Source organism: Rhinolophus hipposideros (genome assembly GCF_964194185.1).
Source record: "Rhinolophus hipposideros genome assembly, chromosome: 15".
NCBI classification, from domain to species: domain Eukaryota; kingdom Metazoa; phylum Chordata; class Mammalia; order Chiroptera; family Rhinolophidae; genus Rhinolophus; species Rhinolophus hipposideros.
Genome location: NC_138061.1, coordinates 41,761,815 through 41,779,703, shown reverse-complemented (window position 1 = coordinate 41,779,703; position 17,889 = coordinate 41,761,815). Strand labels below are relative to the sequence as shown.

Sequence of the window (17,889 nt, the reverse complement as noted above, 5' to 3'; positions counted from 1 at the left end):
TCATAAGTTTTTTAAATTCATTATAAACATTTGATCATACTTTTTATTTGCTCATGGCTATATTTTTCTGGTGTATATTCTTTCCTTGCCAGTTCTCTTTCCTACTCTTCTTTTTTTCTTGCAATAACCTTGTATGCATATTCCTAGCTAGTACTCAGATCTGGCCATGTTACAAGCTATTTTCTATATGAAATAAATTTGTGTCAATGATTCCAGTTTTCACTCTTTTTTCAATTAATGGGGAAAAAGAAAACAAGTAGGATAGGCTCTTTTTACTATCACATAAACGATCTATTTCTGGTAAATATGGGAAGCATCTGCTCCAAGCTTGTACATCCTGGCCCTCCTGTTGCAAACAAGGGTTCTTGAAGTGGCGCTTCAGGGTTTTCTCCTCATCTAAGAGAGTAAGTATATTTTCACTTTATTCTAAGATATTTAAATATGTATATCTTCCTAATGATTTCTCTTGTATTTTTGTTTGATCTATACTGCTTCTGGCATTCATCCTCATATTTTGTGGTTTGGGCTTTCAGCATTTTCCTTGTTTGGACTAAGATGGAATTGGTATTTCTTTGTTGCTTATATGTGATTTTTGAGGGAATGTGTTACAACTTTATATCACCACTTGCAAAAAAATGAAGTCCTGATTGATCATAATATCGATATAAATTATATGATCAGAATAATACAGCAGGGTTAAACAAGCTTGGGAACAAATAAAGGTGACATTGTGTTTAACTAACATCATTAGTTAAACATCTACAGTGAGGATCAGGGTAGACCTGAACCCCCAAAATGAGTTCTGATTCTTCTAAATCCACCATGGTAGTTTTCACCCCCTTCCCACAATGCCATATAATGCCACTCAGTATATGGCAATCTCTAAAATAACAACGGGTCTAGAGTGGGCACTCTCCTAAACTGTTCTAATTAATTCATAACTAAGGGTGAAGTTCATTTTCGTCTATGGAACAAAAGTACAAAAGAGTAAATAAATAGGTTTGATTATAATCATAAGAAAAATCAGTTCTAAAATTATGCCTTATTTTTTGATGATGTTATTCAGGCCTTGAGTTAATCAACTATGGAGTCGGTCAATTTCTGAATATCCTATTATATGATATTTTTTGTGTGTGTACTTTTTAATTTTTTAAGTCATATGTTCAATGTTTTATGTTACATGCAACTAAAAATGTCCTGATATATTTTGTCAAGCACACAACTCAAGTGGTAAATGCAGATATGAACAGGCAGGCATTCTGGGGGAGCGGATGTTACCTTATGAACCAGGCATCTTCAATTTGCTTTGGCTATCAGTCAGCAAGATTTATTTTTCCATGTTTAATGTATAATATCATTTAGTCTTAAGTGAAAGTCAATAAGAAAACTATAGTAATAAAAACTTGTAGCATTTTTTATATTAATTTTTAATTTTTTATTAGTTTCAAGTGTCCAAAACAACATAGTGATTAGACATTTATATATCTTACAAAGTAATAACTCCAATAAGTCTATTACCCACCTGACACTGTACATAGTTATTAGAATATTATTAACTATACTCCCTATGCTGTACTCTATATCTCCCGGACTATTTTTAATTATAGTTGACATTCAACATTATATTAGTTTCAGGAGTACAGCATAGTGGTTAAGCATTTATATAATTTATGAAGTGATCCCCTGATAAGTCCAGTACCCAATCGGACACTATACAGTTTTTACAATATTATTGACTATATTCCCCATACTGTTTCACATCCCCATGACTATTTTGTGACTACCAATTTGTATTTCTTAATCCCTTCACTTTTCTCACCCAGTCCTCCAAAACGCCACTTATCTAGTAACCATCAGTTTGTTCTCTGTATCCATGAGTCTGTTTCTGTTTTGTTTATTCATTTATTCTGTTGTTTAGATTCCACTACAAGTGAGGCCATATGGTACTTGTATTTTTCAGTGTGACATTTCACTTAGCATAATACCCTTTAGGTCCTTCCAAGCTGTCGCAAATGGTGAAATTTCATTCTTTTTTATGGCAGAGTAATATTCCATTGTAGATATGTACCACGATTTCTTTATCCAATCGTCTATTGATGGGCATTTTGCTTGTTTCCATACCTTGGCTATTGTAAATAGCACTGCAGTGAACATAGGGGTGCATATATCTTTTCAAATTAGTGTTTTGAATAAATGCCCAGGAGTAGAATTGCTGGGTCATAAGGTAGTTCTATTTTTAATTTTTTGAGGAACTTTCATACTGTTTTCCATAGTGGCTGCATCAATTTACACTCCCACCAATAGTGCACAAGTCCTCACCACATCCTTACCAATATTTGTTGATTTATTTATGATGGTCATTCTGACAGGTGTGAGGTGATAACTCATTGTTTATATTTGCATTCTCTGATGATCAGTGACATTGAGCATTTTTTCATATGTCCATTGGTCATCTGTATGTCCTCTCTGGAGAAAGCCTACTCAAGTCCTCTGCCCATTAATTAATTAAATTGTTTTGGTTTTTTTGTTTGTTTTGGTGTTAAGTCGTATGAATTTTTGTATATTTTGGATATCATATGTGACACTGGCAAATATCTTTTCCCATTCAGAAAACTTGTAGCACTTTAATGTAATCAATAAATAGGTCACAAAATAGACCCAATATGCATGAAAAGTTGGTATATGCCAGAATGTGTTTCAAATCAGTAAAGGAATTATAAACTCTTCAATGACAGTGTTGGGAGAATTGGCTATCCATAGAGAAAATAAAATGCTACCTCACCCAATGCATTAAAATAAAATCCAGGTGGATTATCTAAAACAACAATCCAAATTAGTATTTTAGTCTGGAATCACATTCTTTTGACTTCCTAAATTTGGCTACTTGTTACTCCACTGATTTCTGTTGCTTAATATTGCTAAGGAAAAGTCTGAGGCCTAACTGATTCTTTTCTTCTCTAGGTCACTTTCTTTATCCCAGAGATAAGGTAATGCATAATGTTTTATTCTATTAAAATATGAAAATTAAAGCTTTTATTTTATGGCATTTACATTTTTTTTTCTGATTCACTGCATTGAAACGTCTTCTAATTGCCTTAATCTGTAGTTTGTATAAGTTTTCTTAAATTTGTTTTCCACGTTACTAGCTTCATTCTCAGCAAGATGAGTTTTACATTGGTTTTATTCTTTAGTCTCTTATGTTTGTTCTAAAATCTTCTTATTTACATGTTTTATCATCTTTTCTTTCACCCCTTGTTTTACAGAATCAATGCCCTCTTTAAGCATCAGCTTTTGCCTAACATTTTCTTCTGTTTCCAGCAGTTAGTCTTCCTTCTAAGTGCAATCTTCTTCTGCCACCTCCGTGCTATGTTTTTAAAAAATTAAATATTTTACCTCAATAGTTACGTACTCTTTACTTTTTATTTTTATTTTCCCAGTGTTTGATTGTATGTGAATGAAGGCAACTACTTGCTAAAGAATAATTTGGTGAAATATTTTTTGACATCCCTCTACCTTTACCCTTTTCCACACTTCCTCCACCTCTTCTCCTAGTACCATTTGAATCTTAACCTTCGACTTGAATTGCAGAGCTACATATGTACCATTTGTATTCTTTGTTCAGTCATTTCACCCCAAAGGAGATTATGCAGGGAGGCATTTGGAGCAATATGCTGCGGCAGTTCGAATGCAGTTTCCACGACCTCCTGGCAAATTTGTAAGCTTTTCCTCTGGGGATAAAGGGAGATGGAACAGGGGAAGGGGAGAAATGGCCACAGCTGTAGCATGGGAAAATGTAGAGAAAGAGAAAGATGCTTAATAGTCACTTAGGAAGTTTTGCTACAGTGATAGGTGATGTAACTATCTCACCAAGAATTTCAGTAAAAATATTACATTATTCTTGCATGCTCTTGAAATTGGAGTGCATTTTTATTTTTCAAATATGATGACATGCAGAAATAAGCCTTAAGGCAAGAACGGAACAGCTCATGGAGGCCCAGTTATAGAAAGGTTATTAAAAGATCTCTTAGTGTTATTTCTGTGTTTAAGTAGTTATTTCCAATTTAGTCCCTATCTTTTTTTCAAAAAAGATTTGGGTGGATCTGTAAATCAAATCAGGGTTACATTAAAACATGATTGATGGTAGTTAGGAGACCATTAGAAATGTATCCAGACTTTACTTGAAGTGTACTGCACAAACATGTTTTAATGATACTTTCATGTTTTGTTTCATTGGCTGCTTTAAGGAGCACAATTTTATTTTTAAAAGGTAGGGAAATGTGCTGATTTCCTATAATTTATTTAAATAGGTTTATAGCTTTGTACTTTGATTTTGGCATACTTTTGTCAGTTAGTGACAGGACACCTAAATTATATTTCTGTTATGTTGAAAGGTATAGAATCCCATTTATAATAATGTTATTTTAAATGGAAAGTGAATGATTGATTGCAAATATTTCAGGATTACTATTATAAAAAAACCTCAAGAGAATTACTTTCCAAAGAAATGGCTCCTGACATAACACTGGTGTCTTTTATCCAAAATTGATATCCTAAAATTTCAGATTACTTCAGGTGAATTCTATTCATGAGACGTCTAAAGGTCAACCTACGTTGACACTGGTTGTTTCCATATTGCTAACTTGTGGACCACCCTCTGTATCATTTCCTTTGTCTTAGACCTCACTTCTTAAAGATTAAAGATACTTTTACATTTAGGTATTTAACAACAAAGACAACCAATAATTGAAGAAAAAGAAGATTGTCACAGAAGGCATGATACACAGTACAACTTAAGATGTGGCAAGAAATAAATCTAAAAAGCATTTGTTTGCAATACCTTCTATTTAATATTAATTGAATTTAATATAACAACTTTTATTTAATGCATAATAAAAATAAATTGTAAACTATATTAAATATCTGTAATTTGCCTCATATCATTTTGCCTAGTATTAAACACCTATTTTTTGCATTTCAATGGCCAACAACATTTGGGATTACCTAGTAATGGAAAATAATATTTTTCTAAAGCATAAATAATCAGTGATACTAATAAAATGAATGTATTTTACTAATCAATTCTGACACTAAAAATCAGAATTTCCAATGAGCATTCATTTCTACAAAAATGGTAAAATCACCATGAAATACTAGTTTAAAAATCAGTGAGATATTTTATTGACTGACTAATACTTAAAAATTCAGATAGCAGTACGGCCAAATCACAAATCACCAGGATTTCCAGGCGCTGGAGGTGAACAGCATCTTGGAAAAAGGCCTGCCAGTGTCACCTGCTCTTAATATGCCTTCCCTTCTCCGATTTCTGTTCCAGCCAGTACATCTGTCATAATTCCTTCTCAGTAGTAAATTGCCTCTATTCCATAATGTTTGTGAGATTTGCATGTAATACATAATATGCATAATAGTAACGAATATATTATTTATATAAGATATATACATTACATAAAACAATAACAAATATTATGTTTGGTGTAAATCCGGGTATACATACGCATATACATGGTATAATAATATATAATGGTCATTTACAGATGCAGATGTAAAACTGTTCTATATTTGGTTATAATACTGAAGGGCTTACCGTTGAACTCCATCTACATCCACTGCCAGCAGTTCAGTGATTTGAGCAACTGAAAGAAAATCTGGGGACAGAATCTTTTCATGTTCTTGGAATTCAGCATCTCTCTACCAAAGAAAAAGAAAAGTGGAATCAGTTATTTCAATCACATGTTTTACTTATTAATCCCAATGATACCAAATTTGTTTTTACTGTAGTCTAGTTGCTATCAGGAAAAAATAAAAGTCAAACAACAGTCTCCTAGATAATCATTTTTCTTTTCTGTTTTTAAGTAATGGTACCTCTCTTCTGAAAAGTCCAATGGATAGTCAATGTGTCTTTGCACATTTAAAACTGGGTGATGGTTTTCCAATTAACAAATATTTTTGAATATCTACATATTCCTCATTGAATTTGGGGCTCAAGAGGAGGCAAAGACACGAAAGAAAGACTTGTTAGCCTCAAGAAGCTTAATTTCTAGTGAGAGGAATAAACCAAGGATGACTTTAAAAAGAAAATACGACGGTGAGTCATAAAAAACAAGTGGCAGTCAGTCTAAAAAGAAATGATAAAGGTAGAGGCAGGACAAGGAAAGTCTATAGAGATGAGGTCCAGGAATGGACTTTGTGAGAATGGCATGGATAATGCCCCAGGTGAACGAAGACAGGGCTGTTGGGTACCAGTTCTGAAAATGTAAAGTAGTTCACAGTGGTGCCTGGGGTACAAGGCGGGGGGGACCAGTTGGACCTACATGGGAAGTCAGCAATGGGAACTTATTGTGGGAGATCTTACATTTAATAATTCAATGAATATTTACTGAGTGATTACAAGATGCAAGATACTGTGCAAGTTATCATAAATATTTCAGGTCCTGGCTGGTTGAAGAATGAGAGGCTGAAGAGTTTGTTCTTGGTAATATAGGCAATAAATAACCTGAAGTAAGAATAATCTGTAGCAGGGTGAAGGAAAGACAGGAGCAGAGAAAGGACACAGAGGAAGAGTTAAATGGAAAGGTTGTTATTGTGATAACTATGTATGCTGTCAGATGGGTACTAGGTTTATTGGGGTGATCACTTTGTAAGTTATATAAATGTCTAATCACCATGTTGTATACCTGAAAGTAATAATACGGAAAAAATATATATATCAGAAACAAAACAACAACAAAACCAGTTCAGGAATGAGGCATTGGGCTGCAATGGAAAAGAAAAGAAAGGGGTCAATGCAACATGTTACATATGGGGGACCAAAAGATGGAAAAATGAATGGAGAGTCTGAGTTTCTGAACTAAGTGACTGGAAGAAAAAGGTGATACTGAGGGCCTCCAATCGCACATATGCCACCTTTGTGTGAACTACACAAACGCATCCTCTCTGGGTGCAGGAAGTGCTAAAAGTCTTAAGTGACATAGCCCTGTGCCCAAGTGCACCACTTGTGAATATATTTTCAGCTCCTGCTCAACCCTCAGCCCAGTTCTTTTGTTCAGAGTATAATCTGCAAATCTGTACGTAGCACTCTTGTTACACAAAATAGAAATAGAAGCTTTGGAAAATGATGCTAATTTTAAGAAGGCAAGATGATGAATTTAGTTTCAGTGGTTGAGTTTAAGATGGAATATGCCTATCAAGGAAGAAATGTTTGGAGGTTAATTAGAAATGCTAGAGTCAGAAAGGTCAAGTTTAAATTTAGGAGTCACTGCAAGTGTGAAAGTGTCCAAAGCCAGAGCAAGAAGAGAAAAGCTGTGAGTGGGGATGGAAAAGGAGACAGAAATAAAGGTAACAGAGGCAGCTTCACAACAAAAAGGATTGTGAGATTTTCGGGCGAGAGGGGGCAAATGTTTTCAATTCAACAAATAGTTATGTATCCTTCCATGTAAATGGACTCCAATAAATAAGAAAAGCAACAAAATGCTGTGCTATAAATAAAACTATATCCCAAATTTTCCTTATTCTTTTTCCAGAGGACAAAAATCAAAGCTAACACTTATTGGAAATGGTAATCAGCTTAAAGTTTGTATTTTATAATAGGTTATTATATTTTTATTTTTAAAAATATCATTTAGAAATAAAATATGCTACTTTATTAGCTATTTTTTTGTAATCTAGGGTTAGGAAATTAACCTAAACTAGGTCAGTCTATTGGATTGTAATCTCAAAAAGACAAAAATATCTTAGGCTTCCATATTATCCACCTAATGTATAATACCTTGTACCTAGTAGGCACTCGAACACTTGTAATTGATTTAAATACACTCAGTTTTTAGGTAGGATAGTATTTTAGTCCATAATATATGGCTACATATTTGTTTAAATGTTTGTTGGTTATATATATATATATATATATATATATATATATATATATACACACATATATATACATATATATTTATATATATGTATATATATGTATATATATATATATATATATACACATATTAGTAGCAGTAAAGTATAATTATTCCTTCACTGTCAATCCCATTAGATTGTAAATTCCTCAGGGACAGTCTTTCAATCTTTTACTTCTTTTTAGAATTCTGCAGATCCTAGTTATGTCAACATAGGTTGCTAATAGACTGTCTGAATTCATCTCCATCATATGATGACACTGTTATATGATGCAGCGTGATGAAAAGCAGGACTTGGATTTAGAAATCTCATGAGGTTTGAATACTAATTAATTTTGTGACTTACAGCAAGTCATTTGAACCTAAATTTGGATTCATCTTAAAAAAATATCATTTTGATGTGTTTTAATACACACAAGATTGCTATCATTATTAATAATGAATAAAGATATACATGAAAGGTACATTATACAGACATTCAGATCAATTTTATTAAATTTTTTTATGGATAGGAAAATATAGGTCACACAGTAACTATATGAAGGAGAATATAATAATCTTAACCTTAAGTACAAAAATAATTCTAGCTAAAATGCCTAATATTAGTGCTTCATTTATACTAAAACTTGATAGCTTCCGATAATCATCTTACAGGAAGGTTTGCCTCTGTTTTTTGTTTTCTTTGTTTTAAATTGAATTCCTGGATCTATTTTAAACTGCTGCTCCTTTTTGTTTGTTTATATATGGCCTTGTACTAGAAAGGATATAAGGTGGTTAAAAATCTTTAATCTTTCAACACAGACATTCTGATTTGTACAAATTAAAGATACAATAGAAAATTCATGAACAGGCTAATAAAAATGTGGGTATGTAATTGTGGCTTTCTCTGTAAAATTACATCTCTGACTAGGAAAATATGTTAGCTAAACCACACTGTAACTCATTTTACTCCACCACCTGGTGGATTTTAGCAGTTATTCTAAAAGCAATGAAATTGTAAGCCTGATGTTTGCAAGATAATCTTTTCTCTGAATTTTTTCTCTAATGTCACCTAAACCTTCCACATTATATATATGTCTTCCTTCTAGAATGTAAGCTTTCTGGGGGCCTTTGTTACTGGCAGTGTCTTAAGAGTCTTAACAAATGTTCATTAAGAGAAAGACAACATAGAGGACAAGCAAGATGGCGCAGTAGGTAAATGTGGTGTTTACCTTCAGTCACAGCCACATCAAAATTACAACTAAACTACAACCATTATTGAGAATTGTCTAAAATCAAGCTGAACTGTGAAGCCTTTCAACTAAAGACTTGCAGAAGCCACCTTCAGACTGGTAGGAAGATCGGAGACAAGGAATGGGCTGGTCCCATACCTATGTGTGACCATTAAAGATCGGGAGGACTATTTCGGCTGTGGGGGTCCCTACCATCCCCTACCCCGCCCCACCCAACTTTTGGGCACACCCAGGCGGCTTCCAGTGACTTTTGCATGCAGACAGCCTGCCTTGGCTCAAGGTGCACTTTCCTAGTGTCTCTCAAAGGTTTGCGGAACCCAGACAAACAGCATCTGGATTGAACATGTCCTGTACCTGTGTCTGAGCAGACCTAAGCTGGCACTGGCAGCAGCCGGCCTTGGTTCGCAGCTTGGCCTCTCAAGGAGCTTCTAAGCACAGCATGGGAGGCAGCCATCTGCAGATTTCTTCTGGCTCCCGCTGGGTGGCCCTGGTGGGGTACGAGCTGTGGCTGAAGTAGACCTACACTCGGTCCTCTCCAAGATGATCCTGGCGCTGGCACCCCCAGTGGCCAGCTTCAAAATGAGCTAGAGCATCACCCAGCCGTCTCCAAGTACAACACACCCAAGGGGCAGATTGGGTAGGCACCAGAGTCCTGCTGGGGCAGATCCTGCTCTGTAGGGTCAGCCCTGCACAACAACTCTTCCACTGTCGGCAAGGCCAGTCCTCACAACCAGTGAGCCCAAGGGTCAGTCCCTCCCACTGATGTGCAATTTATCAACCAAGGCTCAACTACAAGAGGTAGGCACACACAACCCACACGAGGGGACACAAGGGACACATCTGGAGGGCGTGGCTCAGGTGACAAGAAAGACTGAGCCACTGAACCCCACAGCACACCTACTACATAAGGCCTACTCCTCATCTACCAAGACCAGGAGGTATAACAGCTCTGCCTAATACATATAAACGAACCTAGCAAGGCAGCCAAAATGGGGAGACAAAGAAACATGTCCCAAATAAAAGAACAGAACAGAGCTCCAGAAAAGGAATTAAGCGAAATGGAGATAAGTAATCTATCAGACACGGAGTTCGAAACACTGGTTATAAGAATGCTCAGTGATCTCAGGGAGAACTTCAACAGAGAGATAGGAAGCATAAAAATGGAGATGGAAACCATAAAGAAGCACCAGTCAGAAATACAGGATACAACAACAGAAAAAAGAATATATTACAGGAAATCAACAGTAGCTTAGATGAAGCAGAGGATACAACCAGCGATGTAGACGATAAGGTAGCAGAAAACACCCAACCAAAACTGCAGAAAGAAAAAAGAATCCAAAAATTTGAGGAGAGTTTAAGGGGCCTCTGGAACAATATCAAGCGTACCAACATTCACAATAAAGGGGTACCAGAAGGACAAGAGAGAGGGGAAGGAATTGAAAACCTATTTGAAGAAATAATGACAGAAAACTTCCCTAACCCGGTGAAGGAAATGGACATACAAATCCAGGAAGCACAGAAAGTCCCAAACAAGATGAATCCAAAGAGGCGAACACCAAGACAAATCATAATTAAAAAGCCAAAGGTTAAATACAAAGAGAGACTCTTAAAAGCAGCAAGAGAAAAGTAGTTAGTAACCTACAAGGGGTCCCCTATAAGACTGTCAGCTGATTTCTCAACAGAAACTTTTCAGGCAAGAAGGAAGTGGCAGGAAATATTCCAAGTGATGAAAAGCAATGACATACAATCAAGATTGCTCTACCCAGCAAGGCTGTCATTTAGAACTGAAGGATAGGTAAGGAGCTTCCCAGACAAGAAAAAGCTGAAGCAGTTCATCACCACCAAACCAGAATTACAAGGAATCTTAGAGGGACTTCTTTAAGATGGGAGGGGGTTAAGGATGGGTGAAAGGGGAAGGGATTGAAAAACTGTTATACAGTAACCATGGAGATGTAGGGTATAGCATAGGGAATACAGTCGATAACATTGTAATAACTAGGTATGGGGCCAGATAGGTACTAGATCTGTCAGGGTGACAGATGGGAATGGGGTTGTAGGTAGGGTGAAAAAGGTGAAGGCATTAAGAAATACAAATTGAGAGTTAATACAGTATGGGGAATATAATCAACAATGTCGTAAAGATCATGTAAGATGACAGATGGGCACTGGACTTATCAGGGGGATCACGTCATAGACGGTGCAGATGCCTGACCCATGTTCTATGCACCTGAAGGGCTGAATATAGTTGAATGACAACCCTAACTAAATATACAGGTATATAAAGTCACGGGATGTGGCGTATAACATAGGGAAGGTAGTAAATGTCAGAGGGGTAGGAGCTTGGGGATTGGGTTATTACTTCATGAGGGGTTTAAATGTCTATTACGTTGCTTTGTACAACTGAAACTAACCGAAAATTAATTAATTAAAAAATTCTAAAAAAAAAAAAAGAGAGAAAGATAACACATTTCACCAAAGATGACTGAAGAGGGGTTTCACAATCATGGAGAACACAGAGAGATCTATACTTTCCAGTTTGAAAGACTTTCTTCAAGTCTGAAAATAAATGAACTAAAACGATGTTGGAGCCTGAGGCAAAAGGGAAAAAAATCAGTAATACTAATGCAGTGCTTATTTAAAACTTTGATCCATTATGGATTTTCTTACATTAACTTGTTTTTTTTTAAATATTGCATTAAAATATAGTTTATCTTGACTATTGAATTTTCTGGCATTCTTTAAATTTCGTGCCCTAGGAGACTGCCTTACTTGCCACGCTAAAAAGCCAATTTAAGAAAAAGAAGAAAAAACATAGTTGAAAGAAAGACAAGTAAAAGCTAGAGCTAGTTCTTTAAAACAATCATAGACAAATCTTTTGCAAATGGGATTAAAGAATAAAGAAAAAATATATGCCACATTAAATGGAATTACATTTAAAAAGTACAAGAAAATGGGTGATTTCTTAGGAATATATAAGTTACCAAATTTGACTAGGGGTAAAGGGAAAAAAAAACGGAACTGACCATACATGAAGTAACCTGGAACTTTTTTAAAGTCTTTTTAAAGTACTTTCTAAAGTCACCATGCCCAGAGTTTTACACTTGAGGTTTTAATAAACAAGAACACATAAATTCTAAGCATAATAATTACAGACTGTAGATAATTAACTTTTAAGAAGTCAGCATAGTCTACACACAAAAACCTGAACTAGCACAAAAAGAAAATTATAAACCAAAATCAATGAATTTAGAGGGAAAAATTCTAATTAAATACTATCTTAGAAAATTGAGTCCAGCAGTGTACTAAAAGAATAATAATAAGCTATCACTGTGATCAAATTAATTTCAGAAATGAAAGGATGGATCATTATGAACAACTCTACCATACTTTTTATGTCAAATTAAATTAAAAAAAAAAATATATATATATATATATATATATAGAGAGAGAGAGAGAGAGAGAGAGAAAGAGAGAGAGAGAGAGAGAGAGAGAGAGCGAGAGAGAGAGAGAATTCATCAGCAAAACTCTCAGTAATATATGAACAGAAAAAGATAGCTAAACATGAAAAAATTATTTGCAAAACATCATATTGAATGGTGAAATACTGAAGTCACTCTTATAAAAACCAGGAACTAAAATGGGATTTCGGCTAGTAACATTATTGTAATTCAACACACTATAGAGGTTTCAACTAATAAAATAAGAAAACTAAATATATAGCTTAAATATTAGAAATGAAGAAATTTTTAAAAATCTTTATTTGAAGATTATATGGTTGCACACCTAAGAAACTTCACGTTGTATTAACATGGTTTGAGGTAATAAATATGTAAAGGACATTCGCTTTTCTCTATGTGAGAAGTTAATTAGAAATGGAAATAGCAAAACTTGATTAAACTATACTTGGTTATAAATATAATAAAAAAAGGTATAGGACACCAAAAATTTAATAACAAGATTTGATAAGAGATTTATTGGAAATCTTCAAATTTAAAAAATTAAATCCTTCCCACATTATAAATGTAATGCAATGACAATCTCAAATCTGAATTGTATTATTCTGAACTCCACAAATAATTTTTAAAAATAAAATGGTATGACACTGACAAGAATGGAAAAATTGGTCAGTGGAAAAGAATAAAGAATCCAAAAATGAATCCAAAAATGTGCTTTGATACAAAAATACATGTACATTTTTGGATTCTTTATTCTTTTCCACTGACCAGTTTTTCCATTCTGTGTCAGTGCCATACCATTTTATTTTAAACATAAAATTTCTGATACAAATGCTTACATATAAATTTATACACATATATCTGAGTACACACACACACACACACACACACACATTTATTTGGATTCTATAATATGTTCAATTGACTATTTTGTCCATTCTTGTGCCTATTCATGTATACATATAATATAACGGCAGTCAGTCCATTCTCAGTAAGATAGAGGTTGGTTTATTTAGTAAATGAAGCTGACTGACTTGATAGTTCATGTCTACAAGAAAACAAAATTACATCCTCATTTCACATACACAAAATACATTTATGAAACATTAATTTTAGCTGTGTTAAAGACCTAACTTTAGTAAAGTTAAATTTTAAATATTAGAAAAAGATTGAAGATTATCTGTTCAACCTGAAAGGGAGGCTGCAGGGGGGAGAAGAAGCAGGACTTTTTAAATAAGCCAGGAAACCCAAAGACAAATAGTAAGAAGAAAAGACAAGCCCAAATGTTTGTCAATATCTCCACACCCAACAGCCAGTATTCCCAGAGGTTCTCAGTGTCTGATAAAGACTACTGCTGTATAGTAACATTTTGAGGTATGTTAGTACTGTTTGCTCAACGATATTTTAAGTGATATTTAGGTGTTCTCCCCATGGTCCTGCATAGGCTGAACTACACTATGTGTTGTGAATGGCTTCAATAAATACCTCTTGAGTAACAATGAAACTGCAGAAATCTGATCATTTTCCTGCTCAAATTGAGCCCCAAGTGTTTCTCCCTAACTTGCCAATAATGGGGTGGAGGCTGTTTTCAAGGTCTGTAGGGACCCTTAATTTAGAGAGAATTGTCTTTGCCTTCCTCTTGGCCATGTTGAGGCTCTCGAAGACAAGTGACACTCATCTTTCCCTCAAGATTATGTACTGTGTTTCCCCCCAAATAAGATCGAGCCTTATATTAATTTTTGCTCCAAAAGATGCATTAGGGCTTATATTCAGGGGATGTCATCCTAAAAAATCATGCTAGGGCTTATTTCCCGGTTAGGTCTTAGTTTTGGGAAAACATGGTAGGTGTCCTCCTGTGCTGATAAAGACCCAAATGCATTGAGTAAATGTCATCTATTTGGGAATGTGGTAACCCTAAAGGAACATTATTCAGAAAAAGCAAATGGAAATATGGGAAATAATCTTTTACATTTTCTTTTAGGTCTCTGATGTGAGTATAGCCCTTTCTAAGTATAATACTTAAATAATTATATTTCTAAAATAGTATTTTAGAAGATATTAAGAAAGTCAGTTTATGAACAAACTTTTGATAAAAGACTGGTGATTGAATTTTAAGTATTTATAAACTCTTTTCCAAATTCACTTATAAACTCCTTTCACTTACACATCTATATATAGCAAATATTTATTTTCAGATTTTTGTTATTTTTTTATTCTTGTGCATTTATTCAGACTAATAGTTTAGTCTTTTAGAGGGAGGCATTTACTCCAATGTTACTCCTAGCATGTTGAATTCAGAAAGTTGGCAAGAAGAGTTTATTCAATGTCATAAGAAAAATATTTTCCTGGACTTGTAATTCATGTCTACTTGTTCACAGTATCTCATAGAGTAGATTTTAGTTTATGATAACTACCTCTCCTGGCATATGTCAGACCTCCTATGATCTTAATTAGATATCATATTTTATTGAGTGCCTACTATGTGATTGGGATAATTGGTTGGTTTTATTCTAGATATTGGCAACAAATAACAAATGGGAAACCTCAGACTATTGAAAGCTTCTGCTTAACTTCCGATTGACTTGGCAAGAAAAATATTTCACTACTGCTTGGCTCAGATGACTACATAGTTTATTAGCTAAGTCAATTTGGATACCGAATTTATTAGAAATGACACTGTGAGGGATCTGTCTTTGGGGGAATCAACTCTGGAAAGATCTGAGAAGAATCTTTCAGTATCTAACTGAAAAGCTGTGGCCTTGGGAACAGATTCCAAGACAGAGTTTTTTCTCATATTTTCCATCTAACCCCTAAACCCCAGGCAGTACAAATGGGAGGCTGGCAGGACTTGTCATTCTATGATACAGTCCTATGGGTCAATTGTTTTCTCTGTGAACTGCAAGTATTCTGCTTCCATTAGAATGGAAAATGGAGTTTCTACCATGCAGCACATTAGCCTAACGTTAGTCTTAGTAACTGAGCACAGCTAAGTCCGAATTCCAACTGGATGTCTTCCGTGTTTTTCCCAGCAGTGGAATAAGATCTGATGCTAGTATTTGTCTGATACATTTTTATTTCTTTAGTTAATTATATGCATAAAATCAGTATTTTGCCAACACTTGTCTGTCGGTAAGATGTTCTTCGTATTTGTTACGTGTACTAGGGCATGTTTGGTGGGGAGTAGGTTAGTTTACTTTGGTAGTACCTATTATTAAAACAAAATATAAAACTATCTTAATAAAATGTGCTTTTTTTTCAAAAAAAAAATTATAGGGTATTTCTTTCCTTTTTTTTTTTTTTTTTTTAAGTACAGATTCTTTAAGACCCAAATTGTCTGAGTCTTCTTAGAAAGGACGTTATCTACGTGGGTAAATATATGTAAGTGTACAATGACAATTGTTCATAAGTTTTTGTATATATTTAAATAACAATTTGATTGCGAAATTTCCTATGCCTCTTGAAATTCTTTTACTTACATTAGAAATCACAAGGGAGTAACTGGCTTAGTAATCAGTTTGTCACATTACAATGTGTTTTTAATGTATGCTAATTTCAAAAGGCTCATAGGAGAGTCAGCATGCCTTAGCTGTCTGCATAGGAGTATAGTAATGGGAAGAAATCTAGATTGGGAAGGACTTTGTATATCTTTGAGCAAGGCATAGAATTATTGGTACCATGCTCAGAGAATTTCTTCATTTATAAAATTGCAACTAATACTTATCTACTGCACAAATAAGGGAGATGAGCATAGCAATGTTAATTATAACATAATTTACCTTTGGAGCCTTAAAAAACTAAAGAAAAAAAGTCATAGAAACCACATGGTGGTGTCAGCGTGTGAAGACTTTTAGTGTGTGAACATCTTTTAGTAGTAGCTGGTGAAGCAGGTATGTTCTTAATTAAAATCTCAGGATGCTAAGCTTATGAGTAATTAGTTACCTAAAACCCATTTATTATTGGAGCTGATATTGGGAGGGGCCTAAAGATAAATACTGTACACAAGAAACCACTGGGGCCCAAGGAGTTTAACTTTGCTGAAGACAAGCTGATGGTGAGTAACTAAGTCATAACCCGGAAGGCTGATTTTCCAGGTGCTCCTCCATTGTCCTGCCTCTTATCCTGTATGCAGGTGTGTATATATTTATAGAAATGGTAAAATAGTAAGGGAAACACAAAGCCCTAGTCTCCAAATATTAATCCACTACCAAGAAAGAGTTATTATTCCCTTACTCCTTTTGAACCATCGGAACGGTGATCACTGCAAAAGAACTAGTAGACATTTCCAAAAGGGACTGGCCCAATTAAAATTCCAAGATTCCTTTTTAAGTGCAGAGAGCCTAGGGAGAAGCTCATACAGAGGTCATTTGGGCCTGGAACCGTCCAATGGAAGAATTTCTAGTTTATATTCGAGGGCACTTTGCCGGGCGCTCGGGCGGATCGGACGCGGCAGGCAGCAGGGTTTGGGGAGCGCGGGGCATACCTGCGGGACCCCCGCTCGCCTCCCGGACCCCCAACTCAGTCCGGGAGACCCCAGCGCCGCCCGGGGCACGCTCCCAACTCCGCAGCCAATCGGGCGGCAAACCCAACCCAGGCGTGGGGCGCCTCCTCCCGGCTGGCCTCCGCCGCAGGCCCTGCGGGCCGGGAGCGTGCGTTCGCGGGTGGCAGGTACCAGGAAGGGGCGACGTACCTCCGACTCGGTCAAGGTTATCACCGGGGTCAACGCTGCTGGGGTCGTCCCCCCGGGAATTGTCCCCCCAGAAATAGCCATGATCTTGCCCCAGCTAAGCGGCCCTCTGTTGCCTAGGCAACTGGGGCGGGGCCGGGATCGCTGGGCTGGAGATTGGATCCCAAGGCAAAGCGGCTTCCGGCTTCTCAGCCTGGGCCCCATAAGGGCTGGCATCCCGCAGTGGGAGCTGGAAACAGGGGGAGGCCGGGGGAGGCCGCTGCAGGGCATTGTGCTGGGAAGGCCTGCAACGGGGGTTTGAATCAGAGTAGTGACCAACACTTTCTTTTAATAAAGTGAAAACGGGGTGGGGGTGGGGGGGAGTCATTTAACAGCCATTTAAATGAGCTAATACGTGGAAGTGTCTAATGCTAACGCATAGCATGTTCTCAATATTAAAGTGGGGAAGTTTACCGTTGATTGACATTTGACATTAAGGAATTATTGAAATTTTAAGGTGTATGATGTTACTGTTGTGTTTAGAAAGAAAACAGTGTTCTTATCTTTCAGAAATACATACTCAAAGGTTTAGTGATGATGAAATGATATCATGTCTG

The 17,889-nt window shown here is 35.8% G+C and overlaps 1 protein-coding gene across 2 annotated transcripts in view; it reads right to left on the bottom strand.

Annotated features, from left to right (window-relative positions):
- Positions 1 to 17,416, bottom strand: part of CABCOCO1 (ciliary associated calcium binding coiled-coil 1) — a 133,474-nt gene extending 116,058 nt beyond the window's left edge. For both annotated transcript variants that reach the window (XM_081075306.1, XM_081075305.1), the window contains exons 1-2: positions 17,297 to 17,416; positions 5,603 to 5,706 (exon numbers count right to left, since the gene is read on the bottom strand). In XM_081075306.1, the coding sequence (XP_080931432.1) occupies positions 5,603 to 5,706; positions 17,297 to 17,377 (185 nt within the window). In that variant the 5' untranslated portion in view covers positions 17,378 to 17,416. The remainder of the gene's footprint in view (positions 1 to 5,602; positions 5,707 to 17,296) is intronic.
- Positions 17,417 to 17,889: the final 473 nt, after the last annotated feature.